The 21,040-nt window shown below is 38.5% G+C and overlaps 1 protein-coding gene across 1 annotated transcript; it reads right to left on the bottom strand.

Annotated features, from left to right (window-relative positions):
• Positions 1-4,965: 4,965 nt before the first annotated feature.
• Positions 4,966-11,368, bottom strand: LOC127572675 (uncharacterized). Its single transcript, XM_052020184.1, has 3 exons — positions 11,195-11,368; positions 9,233-9,335; positions 4,966-8,939 (listed from the first exon to the last, which is right to left on the bottom strand). Exons 2-3 carry the CDS (start codon positions 9,281-9,283, stop codon positions 6,099-6,101), a joined length of 2,892 nt encoding a protein of 963 aa, XP_051876144.1. The 5' UTR covers positions 9,284-9,335; positions 11,195-11,368; the 3' UTR covers positions 4,966-6,098.
• Between the last annotated feature and the right edge of the window lie 9,672 nt (positions 11,369-21,040).

Genomic DNA, 21,040 nt, shown 5'->3' with positions numbered 1-21,040 from the left:
GGTCAGCTGTAACAAACATAATACATTTGCCCTCGGAATATACTGTATATACCCAGGTAATTCCACCGGTACTTTGTTTTTGAGGGACATGTGTGCCACAAAAGCAATGATGTAATATTTTCATTTGTCTGGGTTTGGCTTCTTAATTATTGCTTTAAATCCAATACATAAGTGCCTAGAATTTTCTTGGTAGCTTTAAGGGTGTGTTACTCATTCACATTGAGCACACCAATAATTTTGGTCATGAGTCTGCCACTTGGAAATCAACAGTGCCCAGAGCCATCAGCCTGCAACAATACAATGGACATCAGGCTAATCCAAGGCTGGGTCAGGGGCTGGGTTCATGAGATGAGAAGCCCTTGGTGGTGTAAGGTTTGTGGATGCAAAGGGAGGGACAGGATGAGAGTCAGAAACCAGTGACTATGAGGGTGGTGGTGGAGCTGAAGGTGGGAGCAGCCTGCAACCAATAACCAGGGGTTAATGTGGGTCAGTGAGTCAGGAGGCTGTGGTCAGGGATGATGCAGGGTGCTGTCAGGTAAATGTTGTCTGGGGAGGGTCTGGACATGTGATGGGTGTTCAATCTCTGGAGGCAGAATGTGGTAGCGAGAAGTGCTGGGGGATTAGGTTATCAATGGTTAGTTGGGCTAAGGGTTTGGGATTATGAGGTAGGGGAGTGGTGTGCCAATAAATAAATAACCTACAAAGGACACACCTGCATGAGGAATTACTTATTTCATCCACTTTGAAATTTACCTTGAATAACATAAATTGTTTCAATTAGATGTTCATTCCAGATAGACCCCAATTTACAGCAATCCCCTAATATAATTCCAACATACAAAGTAGCCAAAGAGCAAGATGAAATTAAGTAAACCTGATTCAATGTGGCCTCCTGGTTAATGTCCTGATAAATGAATTAAACTGTCTGATGCATTCAATGCTTTAGCACAGAAGTGATGAGAAGTAGAACTGTTTTGATTCTCTTGATTTTCTTCACTTCTGTCCAGTAGGTGGTGCTCATTGATCAATCTGAAGTTGAAGTGCACAATATTTTTGGTAGTGAGTGGGCCAGGCAGATTTACAAACCAAATCATTTCTGAGGATTGCTCATGTGATTCATGTTTTAAAGCTATGGATAAGTAGGCTGAGACATTTTCTCATCACATTTACGTAAGTGGAAACATGAGAGTTTGTTACAATCAAACTTCTGTTTGGCCTGCTATAAAGCGCAAAAAGCCAATAATGAGCATTTTATCACTTGCAGCTATCATCTCCTGAAATTCTAATTTACACTGCAGTCCCACTGGAGCCACCCTGCAACAGAAACAACTCCTAATTCTTTCATCAAATGGATCAAAACCTTTCAGACCCACATAAATGATCAAAAGTGCAAGCAAAAGAAAATGTGAATATCTCTCAACTTAATCCACTTTAACAATGCCAATATAGGTTTATATAGGTAGGTAGTGAAAATCAGATAAAGCTCACCGCCATGACTTGGTCTTATACTCATGTATAGAACAGAACCAAACAAGGCACCAAGTTCATTTGTTGATCAATGCTAGTAATTACAGCAGAACTCTATACCTTGTCTTTATCATTCCATGGGTATAGGATGACCATGCAATACTAGACTTCTCCCAATATCGCTGGTATCGACTAATGCTTGACTGGATACTTTGTTTCCTCCTGGGCTTTTTCTCTGCATCTTAAAAATAAAAAACCATTTATGATCCCGAAAATTTTCCACAACTTACTAACAATTCATTACTGGGCCTCAATTTTTACCCAGCGTATTTATAAAGCACAAGGCAGTTTGGGGAAAAAAATGGCCTACCAAGTTCACTTTAATAAGACCTGGCAAGATTTACAGTTTTTTATATAGCCCCTCCAAGTCCCTTATTCTCCACCCCAGATAGTCAAGTGAAACAACATATTTTTCATCAACAAGTATAAATCTATTATGAAAAGTTAGATCAATAACCTTCCATCAAAGTTATTTCCCTGATTCCAGCATCACAAGCTCTTTAAAGTGTTTGATTACTTTACACTTACAGATATCCTTGTCATCTTCAAGCACCCATGAAATTTCCATTCCCACTCTTTAATGAAATACTTGTATTCATAACTCACTTGGGATTATTATGTAGTCTGGCACCAAGTTCACTATGAACTAGGAGACGCAAGAGATTGCAGATGCTGGAATCTGAAGCAACAAATGATCTGCTGAAAGAACTCTGGGTCCTGTCCTGATGCAGGGTTTCGACCTGAAACCTCAACAATTCCTTTCCACCCACAGAAGCTGCTTGACCCGCTGAGTTCTTCCAGCAGATTGTTTGTTGTTCACTATGAACTAAATTGTGACCACCAAAACTGATGACTTCACAATGGGAGGACTCCTTATCCTTTGTTTCAACCTCATGCAATCTACATATTTTTAAAGTCCAGATTAGCCTCAATTAATATCCATTATTTAAGTTTCATTCCAGAGGTCTGAGTTGTTTAGCACAGGAATGAGTGCATGATGCAACTTCAGCAACAGTCATTCAGAGATGATTTTCCCTCATAGGTAAACTTAAAAGATCCCATTGCACTATTTAAAGAGTGGCTGAGTTTCTCCTGGTAGCCTGGCCAATATGTATCTTCCATCAACGAAAAACATTAACCAAAGAGATCCCGCCTTATGCTTCAGTTGAGTCTCAGCCTCAGGACACCTAAGTTGTTACAGTGGATTTCTCAACTTTCTCAAATTCCCCAGCTCTTCAGTTGGTAGAACTCCCTGTGTAGCTTGCAGCAGGTTAGACCTTGCCCAGATTGAGCAGTTGGGATGAAATCAATGGGAAGAAATGGTTGTCCATTGGATAGCAAGTAGTCCATTTTAGAACCACAGAACCATAGAACACTACAGCACAGAAAACAGGCCATTTGGCCCTTCTAGTCTGTGCCGAAACTTTATTCCGCTAGTCCCATTGACCTGCACCTAGCCAATAACCCTCCAGACTTCTCCCATCCATGTATCTATCCAATTTATTCTTAAAACTTAAGAGTGAGCCCGCATTTACCACGTCAGATGGCAGCTCGTTCCACACTCCCACCACTCTCTGAGTGAAGAAGTTCCCCCTAATGTTCCCCCTAAACCTTTCCCCTTTCACCCTAAAGTCATGTCCTCTCATACTTATCTCTCCTAATCTAAGTGGAAAGAGACTACTCGCATTTACTCTGTCTATACCCCTCATAATTTTGTAAACCCCTATCAAATCTCCCCTCATTCTTCTACGCTCCAAGGAGTAAAGTCCTAACCTGTTCAATCTTTCCCTGTAACTCAACTCCTGAAGACCCGGCAACATTCTAGAAAATCTTCTCTGCACTCTTTCAATCTTACTGATATCCTTCCTAATAGTTAGGTTACCAGAACTGCACACAATACTCCAAATTTGGCCTCACCAATGTCTTACATAACCTCACCATAACATCCCAACTCCTATACTCAATACTTCGATTTATGAATGCCAGGATGCCAAAAGCTTTCTTTACAACCCTGTCTACCTGTGACGCCACTTTCAGGGAATTATGTATCTGAACTCCCAGATCCCTTTGTTCCTCCACACTCCTCAGTGCCCTACCATTTACTGTGTATGTCCTACCTTGATTTGTCCTTCCAAAATGCAACACCTCACACTTGTCTGCATTAAATTCCATCTGCCATTTTTCCAGTTGGTCCAAATCCCTCTGCAAGCTTTGACAGCCTTCCTCACTGTCCACAACGCCTCCAATCTTAGTGTCATCAGCAAACTTGCTGATCCAATTTACCACATTATCATCTAGATCATTGATATAAACAACAAACAACAACGGACCCAGCACAGATCCCTGAGGCACATCACTAGTCACAGGCCTCCAATCTGAGAAACAATCATCCACTACCACTCTCTGTCTTCTCCCACACAGCCAATTTCGAATCCGGTTTACAACCTCTCCATGGATACCTAGTGTCTGAACCTTCTGAACTAACCTCCCATGTGGGACCTTGTCAAAGGCCTTACTAAAGTCCATGTAGACAACATCCACAGCCTTTCCTTCATCTACTTTCTTGGTAACCTCCTCGAAAAACTCTACAAGATTCATTAAACATGATCTACCACACACAAAGCTATGCTATCCTTAATCAACCCTTGGCTGTCCAAATACTTGTATATCCGATCTATCAGAACACCTTCCAATAATTTACCTACTCCTGATGTCAGGCTCACCGGCCTGTAATTACCTGGTTTACTTTTAGAGACTTTTTTAAACAACTTCTTTGATTTAATTTGTTTTAGATGTATTTGGTTGTTTTTCCAAAGTGTGCGAGTGAGCTTTAGTACTTTAGTTATTGTAAAAATCCTAAGGTGCTTCACAGGAGTGCTACCAAAGAAAATTTGACATTGAGACTCATAAGGATATGTTAAGGCAAGTGATCAGTTTTTAAGAAGCATCCTCTGTAAGGAGGAAGGTTGAGTGATACAACACTTGAGCAAGGGAGCTCCCTGAATTTCGGGACTAAGGTCACCAATGGCGGAGCGATTAAAATCAGCAATCTTGGAATGTTGTAGGGAGGTTACAGGGATGGGAAGAAGCAAGGCCACGGTGTGATTTAAAACAAGCATGAGAATTTTAAAATCAAGCTGCTACCAAACTGGAAGCTCCTGTCAGTGAGCACAGGGACGACAACTGAACTAGACGATGCAAGTCAGGAAACAAGCATCAGTTTTGGATGGCCCTAAATTCATACAGAATGGAGTTTGAGAGGCTAGTAGGACTGTTATAGAATAGCTAAATTTAGAGCCACCAAATGCTTGGATGGGCTTTCAACAGCAGATGAGCTCATGCTGGAGCAGAGTTAAGCCATGATGAATGAGGAGATCAAAGATCAAACCCTCAAAAAATGGCTGATTACAAAATATATTACAAGCAAGACCAAACATTGTGTGTAAAGATTTTATTTCATTCCATAATTTCTATAGCATATTAATATTTTAATGAGCTATTAAAGGACCCTCACTCATCAAATTAAGGGTCTAAATGGTATATTATGTCATCCAGAAATTAAAACCCTCTTATACCACCTGGACAGGGCAAGGAATGAGCCCAACTAGTTACTGTTTTATGTGCTCAAGAACAAATTACCTGCCAACTACATAATTGTGATACCAAAATATTACATGTTTTCACAAAATGAAGCATAGTGAATGGATCATGTACTTTAATTCCATTATACAACTGAAGAAATTTAGATATCACACAGGCTACATTCTATTTATGTCAACTATAGTACCATGAAAATCAACATTCCTTAATGATAATTTGTGTAGCTCAAGGAATTTAATTAGTACTTTTGTGATGCCACATTGGTAATAACTTATGACTTCACTTTGACTCCTATTTCTTCAAACATTTATGGAATTTAGAGCAAAACAGAAACATTACACCCTATGTACACAAAGGACCCTGGCTTGGGTTCTAATAAAGGCTTAATGCAAAGTGGAAATCAACACCATTGGTTATTTGATCATTCATGAATTTGCTGTTCGTGACAACTTGCTGTGTGTATGTAGAGCCACGTGTTTTCCTAGCTAACAATAATTACCATGCTGCATAGGCATTTATTTGGCAAAGTGCCCTGTGGACATGAGAAGAAGCAAATTGAATACCTGATTCTGTGACAAATGAACAAAAAGATGTGTTTATTTAACATACAGTATCTATGGGTGCTGAACTTCCTCCATTAGTCAGCACAGTACATGTATGCTTCTTATTTTCTACAATTCCAAGACGGAATAAGCTCTGATGCAATATCTACACGGCAGAAGCAAGTATATGTTCCAATAGCAAGGTTTGCTAGCATGCTAATTATTATATATTGCCTTTCAATAAAATTTGCTTATAAAGATACAAACTCATCAGTAGTTTCACAGATAAAACTACTCTATTTTAAACCTTAAATTTCATGGGATAATTTCAATTTGGTAAACAACAAAACAAAATAAGAATTACATAAATCATTTACATACAAAGTGTGGTGTAGAGAGGGTAAAAGAGCACAGCGAACCTTTGACTATTTAATAATTACCTTCCAAAGTTCCTTTATTGTTCTCATAGTCCAGAGAAGTAAAATTCTGATTTCCAAAGTTTTGGTTCAAAGTAGCTCTGTGCAACATGTTCTTCGATGTTCCAACACTGCTGTCTTGCTGTAAGTAATATTCCTCCTGAAAACCACAATGCAGTGTTGTAACTCCTGGTACATTTTCTGCCAAAGGTATGGTTCCTACGTCTGGCTTGGGAATTGGGTTGTCTTCAGAACCTTGCTCATGAACAATATGTTTTCTATCTGTTTGGTCAGGGAAATGCGTGTTCATTACAAATGAGGCAATATTACTATTTTCAGGTTCATGCTTTCCATAGGAGCTGTTGCCTTTATCCACTGTTTCTGTCTGATTTGCATTTTCCTTTACTAAAAGGACATCAGTCTGCTGTTGTTCTCTGGTTTGATGTTGGCCTCGTAGTTTTTCCAGATGTTCCATGTACAGAAGATATTTCTGATATACACTTAGCTGAGGCTCACACGTCTCTAAAGAGAGACAAGTACTGTCTTCTGAATCTTTAAAATCATATACCTCCGATTCTACAATTTCAGAATGCTCTTTTAATCCATCTATTGCTATTTTCTCTTTATTAGGACTACCTCTGGGATTTGAGAATGCTCTTCCATCAATATTACTGGTAACATCACAACTTTGTGGTGTAATCCCAATCAGAACACATCCACATTCTGTGCACCAGTTAACAGTTGAACTGTTATCACTTTTGCACTCAGGGCAACATTTGACCAGATTACTTGCATAGAGGAAAGAGTCTCTATTTTCCCCTGTGATTTGGTCTCTCTCACTTTCTATAGACTCCTCTTTTTCTAATTGCATACTGGATGTTTTTGAATCGTTGACATCATAGGATGATAGCATAGGCAATGAAGACAATTTTGAAGCATTTTGTGCCTTACTCTCGGTTATTTGGTACCTTGCTTCATTTTCACTATTATCAGAGTTTGCTTCTTTCTTTAATATTTCCAGTGCTGGCAAATTTTCACTGTCGTCCATTATTATGTCACTACAATATTTTGGAGATATTGATGAAAATGAAAGTAAGATTTTATTTGCATTTGTAATACTTAAGTTTCTAAATTTTTCAGGGAACTGGTCACTATTTCCTCTTTCCTGGGAAGCTTTGTCTAGCTTAGTTCCTTTGTCTTTTTCACTTGTTGTTATTTCTTCACTTGAACTCTCAATTACATAGTTGCAGGTGGTTGGAATAACTGGCAAATCAATTGGTAATTTCAAATTAAAACCAGCATCTTCCAGGTTTGGTGAAACTCCAGGCTCATCAGCAATTTTTGAGTCTCCCAGTGAAAGTTCATGGTAGCCTCCTGAGAAGTATTCCTCTGCTTTTTTAGCTTCCCATGCATAATTATGTTTTCCTTTATCACAAACTGTTGATTTGTAATGTGGGGCAGCGTTATGCAGATTAACAGGATTTGCCAGTATATCTCCTGAACTGTTACAATATGTTACAGGAGACTTTCTAAGTGTTACTGTTCTGGCTGATAAAGTTGGCTCCCTATTATTACTATTATTATGATTGTTATTGCTAATGTTGTGTTGTACAGTGTTATGCAGATTAACAGGGCTTGCCAATATATCTCCTGAACTGTAATATGTTACTGGGGATTTTCTAAGTGTTACTGTTCTGGCTGATAAGGTTGGCTCCCTATTATTATTGTGATAATGATTATTACTACGGCACAAAAGTGGAGTGATGTTGCTTTTCACAAAAGGTTCCACAGATGCTTCCTTCATTTGTTTATTTTCAGTGATAGATTCATCATCTGAAGCAGCTTCAAGGGGAATCCAAAAATAATTATCGCTGTTAAGTACACTCACATTACCAGCCATAGAATGGCAATTTTCATTTGGTAACTTGGTCACCAGCACTTCACTTTCCCCTGAACCTTTAAATTTCCAGTTGTTATTTGAAACATTATATGTGTGCACTTGCTCAGTATATTTTCTTTCCAAAATATTATTAGAATCAAAATGATGCTTGCCTGCATAGCCAATATTTGTTGATGTACATTGTTCTTGCACATCATTCAGGGTGGTAGTAAAGGAAGAAGTCGGAACCAAAGTCCCACGTTGCCTTAATAAATCAAGTGAACTGCAATTTTCAGAAGAAGTATCTGTTGAGCATTTTGCATCATCAAATCTGCTTCTGAGAGGGTCTCTGTGGATACTTTTATTGGTACTTGTGGACCAATTAAAAGTAGTTGGTTGTGGTACATCAGGATTCAAGTGGCTCTCAGCCAATTCTGTCTCATTTACCTTTATAGTGCTTTGATATTCTTGGGTATTTGAATCCTTCTTACTCTTTTTCAGGACTTTTTGAGCCCAGCACAGAATATGCCTGAGCTTCTGGATTTCTGATACATTGGGATTCTCCAGGAGATTATAATCTGGTTTTGGGGTGCAAGCAGCTTTCTCATCACTCTCAGAAATGTTCAATGATGTTTCTAAATCTGTAAAATGGACCTCCCTTGTATCTTGAATTCTTGTATGTTGAGTTAATTCATTGATATCAAATTCTTTATCTATTAAAGAAACATTTTGCTCAGCATTAAGCAAATTTCCTCTTTGTGGGTCAGCAATCGTGTGATCAATGTTAACTTGTTTGTCATCAAATCCCAAACTGCCAACAGCTGTAGATGAATTTGTACAGTTATGGTTACGGTCTACAAAGTAAACCAGACGCTTTGCTCGTAGAGTCTTCAGATCACAGGTGCGAGGAGTGTCTGTTTTTAAGATGGCATCAGAATTTAATTGCTTTGACATTCCTGCAGTTGTATACTTGTTCTGGAAAATATTAGAAATTATCTTATTATTTTCTGTGAATAACAAGGAGAACACATTTAGGGAGAAAAGCACGTTCATTTAAATACTTTTGCAACATGTTATTTAGGTAAAGGTTTCATAATATAATAGTGTTCAATAGTTAGTTTGCTTCACTACTTGGGGAATACATGTCAAATTCAAAATGCAACGGGCAAGTATCCTCTAATTACATATATGGTTGTCATAAATAGTGGTTGTTAAGCATTTTCTTCCCTAAAAGCAATGAAATTATTAAAGACTGAAACATGTCTCACCACATCTTTAGCACTTGATGGCTGAGAACCCTCAGAAGACCTTGAATGCATGATATTTTTTCTGTTGATTCTTTCTTTCTGGTTGACTTCACAGATTCAGCACCTGATTATGAAAAGGATAAATTTATAGCATTAATCAAACAGAATATGCAGTCAAAGCTATCTTTTCTTAATAGTAGATTAAAAGAACATTACCCAAAGCACTAAAGTACACCTTGTGCCCACCCCAGCTCCCCTCTTTAGTCCACCTCTGTTTTCCCCCCTATATATTGGGCTTCCCCTTTTCCTATCTTCAGTCCTGAAGAAGGGTCTTGACCCAAACTACTGACCGTCTGTTTCTCCCCGCGGATGCTGCCTGGCCTGCTGAGTTCCTCCAGCATCTTGTTGTTTTTTTCATAAGAGAATCACAGGCTGTCTCATGTACTTACATTTTATCATCTTACTTATAGCATGATAAAAGAGGGAAATTATAAACAGAGAACTATACCAAAAAAGGAAACTCTGATTTAAACTATCATGCACAATGAGAAAGAAAGACACAAGAGACTGCAGGTGCTGGAACCTGGAGCAAAAAACAAAGTGTTGGAAGAACTCACTGGGTTGAGCAGCACCTGTGCAGGGTCACGACCCAAAACGTCACCTAGCCCTTTGCCTCTACAATGTTGCCTGATTCTGCTAAGATCCCCCATCAATTTTTTTTTGCACCATGAGAACTAAAGTGGATAAAAAGACTCATTATAGGTGCTACAGTCTGGTAGCTATCCCACCTCATGCAATGGATGTGATGCATTATCATCTATTAGTGGGTGGCTGAACTGGAAGCTCTCTCTGTCCTTCTCCAGGCAACAGTAAACTGATCAACCCTGACACAAATCCAAGCAGCCTCTGGTGTAAGATGAGATCCACTTATCCTGGTAATAAATCCACTTATCCTAGTCACCTCATTATAGGAAGGATGTGGAAGCTTTGGTGAGGGTGCAAAAGAGATTTACCAAGATGTTGCCTGGATTGGAGAGCATGTCTTATGAGGATTGGTTGAGCAAGCTAGGGCCTTCCTCTTTGGAGAGAAGGAGGATGAGAGGTGACTTGATAGAGGTGTACAAGATGATAAGAGGCATAGATCGAGTGGACAGTCAGAGACTTTTTCCCAGGGCAACAATGGCTAACACGAGGGGACATAATTTTTAAGTGATTGGAGGAAGGTATAAGGGGGACGTCAGGGATAAGTTTTTTTACACAGAGAGTGGTGGGTGCGTGGAACGCACTGCCTGCAGAGGTTGTGGGGGCAGATACATTAGGGACATTTAAGACACTCTTAGATAGACACATGAATGATAGAAAAATAGGGGGCTATGTGGGAGGGAAGGGTTAGATAGATATTAGAGCAGGATAAAATGTCGGCACAACATTGGGCCGAAGGGCCTGTACTGTGCTATAGTGTTAATAAAATAATAATAATAAATGAAAGCAACTCTTTTCTAGTACAGTACAGTTCAGAAAGATCCCGGGTTCAATCCGTGCCTTTCATATTTCCCTCCAATCTGTATTTTGCTTGTTGAGGAACTGTTGGCACTATACCTGAGAAACGTTCGTGGCACGGAGGTCGTGGCACGGAGGTCGTGGGATATAAAAAGGGAATGTTTTGTGGGGTGTAAACATTAATAAAAACCAAAATCATTAACGAATGATACAGTTTACATATCTCGTCATTGTCCTCGTCCATATTTCTCCTCGGACCCCGTTTCCTAATTTGCAGGAAGCCTGCAACTTGCGTGGAGTGGCTGCGGGTCTATGCCATGGCTGCAAACACCATCACTCAGACCAGACAGAGCTACACAGCACAGGTCGTCACGGCAACCAAACACCACCAAACAGACATCACTCGGCCCTTTAAATACACACCTGTCGTCTGAACGGGCCGGCCTGTATAAAGGAGATAAATACAATAAAACTCTCCCTTACTTTCGTGTATTCTGGTCACACGCGGCCCGTCACAAAAGTTGCTTCGAGTCAAAAGTTTCTTGCAGCCGCGCTGCAGCGGATGAACGGAGACGGCGGACCTCCCGGAACTCGAGGCCAGCGCCAATCACCACTCAGCTCTGCCCCACGTGCCACGCTGTAGCCAACCGTTTCCATGGAGACAGTCGCGCCGCCGGCAGGTTTGCAGACCCGTCCCCGGGCAATGCACGGGGAGAGAAGGGGTGCAGTCGACAAACTCTTAGAGTCATGCAGTCAGGAGTAGGTGGTTTCCTGTTTCTTTGCTCAAAGGAGTTGGTGGGAAACGGAATTAATTTACTTTTCTTTCCAAAAATCAGAAAAGTTGGGAAGCCTTAGGACTTTGGAGAGGTTGTGCGGATGAGCTGGAAAGGAGATTAAGTAAAACTGCGAAGACTAGTTGGTGACATTCACCGCTCAACCCTCCATAGCAGCACGGAGAGTCATATTCAAATGAGGTGGGTTAGAAGCCGTGAAAAAAAGGAATGAATAGGGAAAGATGTAAACCGCCACGTTTCAAAGCGGTTTCTCTTATTTCTTATGTCTCCGTTCACCTTTATCATGAAAAACGTTGTCAAGATCTGGATGGAGATATGAACCAGTTAATACGTTCCAGCCAGAGGTAGATGTGTTGATAATAAGGACAAACGCGGAATTTAAGTAAGTAAATCTGGAAAAGGAGAGGGTGAAGAAAATAAAATCGGTAGCAATGGCCTGGATGGAGATCAGAAATAGAGCTCAAATCGTGTGCGCAGTGGAGAAGGGTGAGTGATGGAGCGAGATGTCAGTGGACATGGTAATTGACGGTGTGAGATTGTGGAGCTGAAGAGAAACAAGTAACAACGGAGCTAGGTGGCGATAAAGAGGCGGTGCCGCAAGAATGGGATGAACCCTTTTCTAAAAAGAATGAACCCTTTTATAAAACAAAGATGACAGACAGATAATTGAGACTGGTTGAAGAGTTATATTAGAAGCATGTTAGATACTATGATCGAAAGACCCCCCCCCCCCAGAAAAAACAGAAGAAATGAAAAAATTAACTACGAGCAGCAGTTTTAGTTCTGGAAGCCTCGCCTGCTTGGGCCTGTTTTGATGGACAATTCAGGGTAACACTGAGAAGCTACGAGTACAAGAGGAGAGCAAAGGGTACAGTCTTCCACCATCCTGGCTGTCAGCCATTCGTTGTATTAAAAATCACCACTGCATTAAAAGGGGCTGTGTCAGTGCCAGTAGCCTGTTCCCAGGTTCGCCAGCTGTCACAGATGCCACAATTACTGAACATTTGTTAATGTATTTGACATTCACAAAGATTCAATAACACTTGGGGCCTGTTTAAAAACAATAAAAATATTGTTTAAAAAATACCCTAAAAATTGCACTTACCAGATAAATACCAAATTAATACATTGAAACCAACTTAAACAAATAAAAACAAATCTACTTCTACTGGGAAGTCTGTAGAAGGTTGCAATGCCCTATTGATATGACCAGTGGCAAGGCAAAAGAAATCATGGTGAGCTTAAGCCTGTACCAGCACTGGAAACCAGGACTTCCGCAGGAAACATGGCTACATCCTCGCATCAACGCTGGCATGGTCAGCTAATCTGGGCTGTTGTATTCCTAAAATTCAGGTCATAGAAATGTGGCTCCCCAATGATAAGAGGCAGCAAATGCGTGTTTCCTATATTTAAAACAGTTCCTTCAGTGCTTTAATGGTGGCGGGAAGCAAGAGAATACAATTTTTTTATAATTCTGGAATGTGGTATAAAGTTATCACTGTACAAATTTAAATTACAGATCTTGTTGACAATGACATCACCAACAACTGAAAATCATAATTTAGGAGCTGGGAGAACAGCAATAAACCACGAGGGCCCAATTAGTAAATATATGTATAAAAATGAGGTTTTTGCATAACAGCCAGAAGTAAATCAAGTAATGCAGTTAATTATATTATACTTACATAAAGTACAGTTTACATGATGGAGAAGATTATCTCAGAGATTGAGTGTGCTCCCCTAGAGCTGCATCATTGGAAACTAAATCCCCATCACTGGGTCTCTCCCTCTCAAATACATCCATATACCAGCACATTTTCTGCAAGAATCAGGCCACCCTGTAGACAACCCAAGGAGCCTCACAGGATCAGACAACATTTGATGATATGCACAGAAGGCGAGATTGGGATAGGTAACCAAAAGTTAGGACAAAAAGATAGTTTTGAGGAATGCCTTAAAGGAGGAGCAGTAAAGAGGTTTTGGACAAGAATTCGAAGGCCTAGCACCTAAACAGCTGAAGCTGGATTACCAATAGTACAACAAAGGAAATTGAGAAGGCTAGAACAGATCCCTTGAATAGTGTAGGAGATAAGAGCAACAGAGAGGGATGTTGTTGAGGAGGGATTTGAAGATAAAGATGAGAATCTTAAATTTGAGGCATTGTTTTATTGGGAACTAATGTAGGCCAGTGTAGGCCACAGGAGTAATGGGTGACCAGGATGATGCAAGTTAGAATACAGGCAGCTGAGTTTAAGACAATCTGAAATTTATAAAGAATGGAAAATAGCTGGCCATTTACAAACTTCAAACAAAACACTGCCATTCTATAGAGAGGAAGGTGAGCATTCTCTGGTGATGCTCTGCTTTCTCTTTAGTTGGTAACAACCAGTGGAATCCACTGCTATAATAAAAATGGAACATACCAGAAACACTCAGAATGTCAGGAAGTATCTGTGAAAAGAGAAATAGAGTTAACATTTCAGTTGAAGACTTCATCAGAACTGGCAAAGAGGGAAAACAAGCAAGTTTTAAGTCACAGAGAGGGTGGCGGATGGATGGACAAAGGGACTATCTCTGATAAGGTGCAGCCAGGGTTACTGTGGCGATGAGCTGCTGCTATCAATTGTCAGCTAACCTGCTGCAACCTACTTACTAATGTTCGTATGGCAGGTAACTTTAGAAAAAGGGCTTACTGTAAATTGACACTGATAACAAAATATTTGAAAATTTGTGTCCATTACCAATGCTATATACCAATGGAATATGAAAGCAAGAGATACAGCATAATTACTTATAAAAATAAAGCAAGAGACATAAATTCTTTAAAATGTAAAAGACCAATGAAAATTCTTTTGTTCAAATGCACTTTTATTGTTGGTTTGTTATGGTTATAACATATAAAACAATCCAGGCATTATTTAACATTTAAATATGAAATGCCAACCTTCTCAACATTTAATAGCCTAAAGTTACTACTGATTCCCTGTATGATTGAATGTATTATGACGAATATCTCATTTTCCCCAAAGTTGTGTTTATAAAGGTACGCCAAACAACAGTTAGTGAACTATCCTACTTACACAAAATATCACAGCAAGAATACCACAATGTGAACACAGACTATACACTCTATCTCTGCTATCCACCTCAGTTCTCAACAAATTCACAAAAATTATCCCCATGTATTTCTACATAGTTCATCTAACTTTCATAAATAATGTAAGTTGGTGAACGAAAACAAAGTGAAAATCTGACAAAGGCTTTGATGGGAAACAATTCATTATGAATGCAATAATGAAAAGAGGCATTTTAAAACATTTTTTGGTATGCTTTAGAATTTCATTGTTGACAAATGACACAAAAATAATACAGGGAGCAGAATATGTTGTAAATAACAATGTTCTGCTGTCTTTAATTGCCTTTCTGTTGCCCAAAGAAATACTATTTTGTTTGTTTGCAAACAAGCATCTGGTGCTATAGGAAGTATCTTTTGTCTATTAAATCAAATGTTGCTAAAAAATGTTAACATTTTTACTTATTCTTTTTAATTGTTTAACAGTCATTTTATTTACTAATATTTTATTGCAATATACTATCAGTAGGGATGAGCAGAGTTTTAACAATCTAATTATAAAAAGATCAGTTTAATATTATTAAGAATTTATGAAATACAATGGAATCTGACAATTGGACCAGATCAGTGGAAAAAGCTTTCCCATTATTTTACTGAATTCAGCACTTATGGTTAACATTTCATTATAATATGATAATAATTGGCTTCAGTCAGTTCCTGCCAGTACATTGGTAGGCAGCTTGTAAGTCCAACTAATATAATTAGAATAGTGCACAAGGCTTTTTAAGAGGATGAGACATATTTAATCATGCTTTAATTATTAATTTTACTTAATTTAAATTAACTTTAATTGATTTATTTTTGATAGTTTTTGATAATCAATATTGAACCATGTTAAACTGTGTATTTTTGAATTTAGTAATTAACTTAATTATGTAACTGATTACTTTCAAATACAATTTTATGGATTGTGAAGTATATCTGTAAAACCAACTTACTAGTCAATTAAGCAATAAAAAGAATTGTACATTTTAGTAGCTCAGCTCTCAATGCACCATCCAATTTAGTTTAGTAAATAAGTTAGCTCAACTTAGATAGTGTGATGAATGGATCCATTTGCCGATCAAATGCTTTAATCATGGAATTATTCTGTACAGAAAAGCAACTCCTATACTGTGCATCTGAGGAGAAAACGCTGTGCTGGTTCTGAAATGATGGTGAAACACACAATGACCCGACAACGTAAAGGTCTAAAGAACATTTAATAGAAAACTGCCGCATAGAAACAGAAAATTATCAGACTCTGGTGAGTCAGCAGCAATAGTAGATTTTAAATGGTTTGTTTTTACCTTCACAGTGGAATATACTTCGATAAAATTTTCATCCCTGCCAGAAAAGCTTTCATATTTTGACAGTGACAAAAGTAATCGATTAATATGTTTAGTAATTTTATAATATGTTCAGGAAGTGAATAATAATTGAACATTTTTTCACTTATAATACAAGTTAAATGGATTCGAAGTATTATGTTCTATCACTGCAAAGTCAGTCAGTGATCAATGGAATTCCAAGAAAAATGGTGAGAATATTTTGATTTCAATGATTTACTCCCTTTCTCTTGTTGCTCGGACAGTCTCCTACTGAAGTTATGGCAGTGGATTCAAAGATCACCTGTACACTTTACAGGCTGTGACCCTATAAACGCTGTTTTCAAAACAGAGGAAGACACTTTGGTTCTACGCACGCAATCAATCACTAAGTAAGACATTAATTCATAAGAAATTAGCACACTTGGAGGTGAAAATGCATTTGCACAGGAATGCAAATTAAGTGGCAATGCATTGATCACCATTTAGATGCAACTCCCAATATTCATTTATGTCAGTTTCAATCAAGCAGAATATCAGATGGTCATATAATAGTTGTTAACTGTGCTCCTGCTGGTTTGGTGCCCTTGCCCATGTCTAATATGAGCCGTATTGTCTTTAAATACATTTATTCAGACAGTGTAAATCTTTCCAAAATTATTAATTAATTTAAATAAGTTTAAGGAATCTAAATCAAAAAGTTTATAAGCACTGATTTTTGAAGTATACAAATGCATTTGTAAACAACAGTTGCAGTTTCTATGAAGATTTCTAAAAAGGTGGAGTGGTGAAATTTAATGGGATGAATATTTTTTTCTGTTCAACTTGTGAATGGTATTCTGGTGGAGCAGATTACCCACTTTACCTGATTGGACAGGTTCTTTAATGAGGGGTTAGGAGAGATAGCTGACATCATTAAAATACTGATGTGTTTATTAGCAAACTGAAATGTACCAATGTAACAATGGTTACATACCTAAAGTAACTTTGGAAACTGGCTACTCCAATCAAAGATTCTCATATCATGTGAAATGCTGATATAGTAATTAATGACTGATGTAATAGAATTGCTACTTTTTGGAGAAAAGATCAGAAATGCGATTTTAGGAAGTATAAGCCTTTGATTTATAAGTGTAGCATAAAAAAAGAAAAACCTGAAAACTTGTAAATGTGTAAGGCACTTAAAGAAGGCATTGAGTAATGAAAATAGCAGAATTGCTGACAATGTGAGGGATTTATCAGTAAGTTGTATCAAGTAAAAGGTTCAGGTGTAATAATTGACTCGATCTTGCAAGGATACAGTATAAGAGATCAAACAAAAGGCAAATAAAATGTGCAGCATATAAGCAGTTGTTTAAAAGGTGAAGTTAAGGAAGTGATACTTTTATTGTAAAAGAGGATCAACAGAGCTGGAATTGTAGTACCACGGTCAAGAAAAAATATATTAGCAACAAAGATTTGAAGAAAAGCAATAAAGATTATTCCTGGAACCAGAGAAGTTCATTTGTATGTTGAGAATGAAGGGTTGAAGGAACAATTGGCTATTTTTTTTAAATAATAGTAAAAAAAAAATGAATGCAGAAGAGCACTTTATCATGTATAACCATAAGGGGTAACTTCATGATATTATTTCCAAAAGGCACACTTGAGCAGGAACTGAAGATATTTAATGAGGGGTTAGCTTAGAAGCTGGTGTAGAGATATAGTTTTAAAAAAATCAGTTTTTCAAGATATTCTGTCATGACTGTGTCTAGTGGGGTAATGCAGGGATAGTGTTGATAATGAGAAACTAGGTGGAATTGTGTATAATGACAAGAATGTTAAGAGGCTTAATAGCGATACAGACAAGCTAAGTGAGTAGCCAAGAACATTGGCAGATGTAATATAATATGAAGAAAAGAAGAATTATCCACTTCAGTGCACAAAACAGAAATAGTGAGAGACCGGGTAATATTGACGTTCAAATGTTTCTAGATGCCCTACAGAAGTCACTGGAGGCCAGCATGCAAGTGCAGCAAGCAATTAGGAAAGTAAATAGTAGATTGTCCTTCATTATGCAAAGATTTTACTTTACGAGCAAAGATGTCTTTCTGCATTATATAGGGCCTTAGTGGAATCACACCTGAATTGTTGCATTCCTCCTCATCTTAGACTCTGTCCCTCAGAGTATGACTTGCCTGTGTGAGTTCTGAGGTGACTGATGAGGCACATGTGGAAACCTCAGACTCCTCCATAGATGGGACAGGAAGTGCCTAAAGATATCTTGCAGGTAGATAGTCTGTGAGGTGGTGCGCTCTTTCTGTCTTTTATGCTGGGCTTCTGTGTGCTTCTAACACATGAACTCAAGGTTCTCAATGTCATTGCAAATGGTCCTTCTCCACTTTAAGCGACCATAGACCAGGGATTCTCAAGAGGTTTACCAGGAGGCTTTGAGCACACCCTTGATTTTTTTCCCCCTCTGTCCCCTATTAATCTCTTTCTGTGGCAGAATTCTGAATAGAATGACTCTAATGGTGTGAGTATCCTTGATTCCATCCCACAACAACCTACCCAAATCCATGTTGCTGCCATCCTGACCAATAACAAATTGAAAAGGCAATATTCCAACTAAAACATAACAAGGCTTTGAGAGCAAATAGTGTCTCTGCTGAACTTCTAAAATTTGGTAGTGAAGAACCAATTCACAGTCTAATTGTTCATATCTGGGAAGAAGAGGATACACAGCGGGACCTCAGTGATGCTGTAATCATACCAACTTCAAGAACTGAGACAAATACAACTTTGGTAACCACAGAGGGAAATCTCTGCTGTCTGCCACAGGAAAGGTTATTCCCTGGGTTCTCCTCAACCACCGCCTCCCAGTGGCTGATAAACTGCACTCTGAATCACAGTATAATGTACAGTTTTAGTCTCCTTACTCACAAGAAAGAATGTACTTGCTGTAGAAGGAGTGCAGCAAACACTCACTAGAGTGATTCTAGGGATGGCAGGTTTACTTTATGAAGAAAGATTGAGTAGACTAAGCTTGTATTCTCTAGAGTGTTGGCTTTTAAAATGGGGGCAACGACCCTCAAGTGGGTCAAGGGATGCTTAAAAAAAACAGGGTTGTTATCTCTGCTCCTTCTAAATAAGCACTGTTATGCAGACCAGAAAACTTTTCATAATTGGATGGTGTGGGTGAACCATTTGATTAAGCAGGCCACCTGAAAAAATTGCAGAAAACCCTGCTCTAGCATTTAGAAGAATGAGAGGAAATCTCACTGAAACTTACAAAATTTTCCTAAGGCTCTTCAAGCTGGATGAAAGGAAGATGTTTCCCTTGTTGGATCTGGGACTAAGATGAGAGGAACTTTCTTCATGCAGAGGTGGGAATCTTTGAAATTCTCGAACTCAGGTCTGTGGAGGGTCAGTCTTTTAGTTTGTTCAAAGAAGAGATTGATGTTAAGGGAAACAAGGGATATGGCAACACAAGTTTATAGAGCGGTAAAGAAAGCATATGGCATGCTTGCCTTCATCACTAGGGGCAAAGAGTATAAGAATCAGGAAGTCATGATACAGTTGTATAAATTTTTGGTTAGGCTGCACTTGGATTATTGTATGCATTTCTGGTTGGCCCATTACAGGAAGGATGTGGAGGCTTTGGAGAGGGTGCAGAAGAGATTTACTGGGATGCTGCCTGGATTAGAGGGTATTAGCTATAAGGAGAGGTTGGACAAACTTGGATTATTTTCTCTGGAACATTGGAGGCTGAGGGGAGACCTTAGAAGTTTATGAAATTATGAGAGGCATAGATAGAGTAGACAGCCAGAATTTTTTTTCCTAGTGCAGAAATGTAAAATACTAGAGGGCATAGCTTTAAGGTGAGAGGGGGAAAGTTTTTTTTTACAGAGTGGTAGGTGCCTGGAAAGTGCTGCCAAGAGTGGGAGTGGAATCAGATACGATAGTGGCGTTCAAGAAGCATTTAGATAGACACATAACTCTGCATGGAATGGAGGAATATGGATCACCTGCAGGCAGAAGGGATTAGTTTAATTTGGCATCATGCTCAGCACAGACATCGTGGACTGAAGGGCCTGTTTCTGTGCTGTACTGTTCTATGTTCTATACAGGGAATGCAGGAATATGAGGTAGAAGATCAGTTATGATCTTGATGAATGATCGAGCAGGCTCGAAGAGCCAAATGGTAAAATACTCTTATTTCTTAAGTTTACATATTTATAATCACTTGCTGTGATTATGTTACAACTTTGCCTGGAGCATTTCAGAAAAGATAACATTCTGGTCCCAGTTTTTCATTGAATTTACAGGATTGCCATTTGAGATTGCCCCTCTATCAATCCCAAACATGTTCATTAATGCAAGCAGGAACAGAGACTTAAAACTTAAGCATTCTTGCTTCCCTGTCTGATAATGATGAACTAAGGTATTCTTGGTCAGATCAGCCACTTCACTAGACATTCCAGCACGTTATCTATGCAAAGTGCCTTTGAGGACGCATAGTGGTATGAACAGCTCCCCTTGGCAGGGCATATTGGTGAAGCAGGGCCAGTACCAAAAATTCCAAGTAAACCCTGCTCAACTATTATGCTGAAACAAAGTAAGCTGTACTACAAATACCTTGTAAAACTTACACTGATTATTATTCTCATTGAACCTATATTTCAGTATCAAAAACAGGAGACAGATTTTCAAGATTTAAAGTTTCTGTTAATCATTTAAATGGATCTTTTTGCTTTTTCTGATCAATATAGTTTTTTTTGTTGTTGTATTTAAATATCCTTTTGTCTTTGTTCTGATTGCTGTTTAATGTAGGTACCAAGAAATACTGCACATATTGATTAAAAAATGCCTAGGTTTCATCTTTTGAAATGCCTTGAATACTGTGTAAAACTTAAATATTTCCATTTCTTACTGAATTCCTCATTTATTAACCACTTATTTCTAGAATAAGGTAGGTTTTCATCCAATGCTAAATAGTCTGTATTTTTGTCTTGTCTTTGCACTGTACTGCTGCCACAAAAGCAACAAATTTCATTTCATATAAGTCAGTGATAATAAATTTGATTCTGATTAAAATATTCAATTACTTAGATTA

This window comes from Pristis pectinata, chromosome 7, assembly GCF_009764475.1.
Source record: "Pristis pectinata isolate sPriPec2 chromosome 7, sPriPec2.1.pri, whole genome shotgun sequence".
Taxonomy (NCBI): domain Eukaryota; kingdom Metazoa; phylum Chordata; class Chondrichthyes; order Rhinopristiformes; family Pristidae; genus Pristis; species Pristis pectinata.
The sequence above is the reverse complement of the archived record's forward strand: the minus strand, read 5'-3'. Positions and strand labels throughout refer to the sequence as shown.

What these genes read in the sequence shown, in the direction of transcription:
- LOC127572675 (XM_052020184.1), bottom strand. Translation starts at nt 9,283, where the DNA reads ATGCATTCAAGGTCTTCTGAGGGTTCTCAGCCATCAAGTGCTAAAGAT. An exon ending in CATCAAGTGCTAAAGATGTG is followed by an intron (nt 8,940 to 9,232) that starts GTGAGACATGTT and finishes AATATTTTCCAG; the next exon opens with AACAAGTATACAACTGCAGG.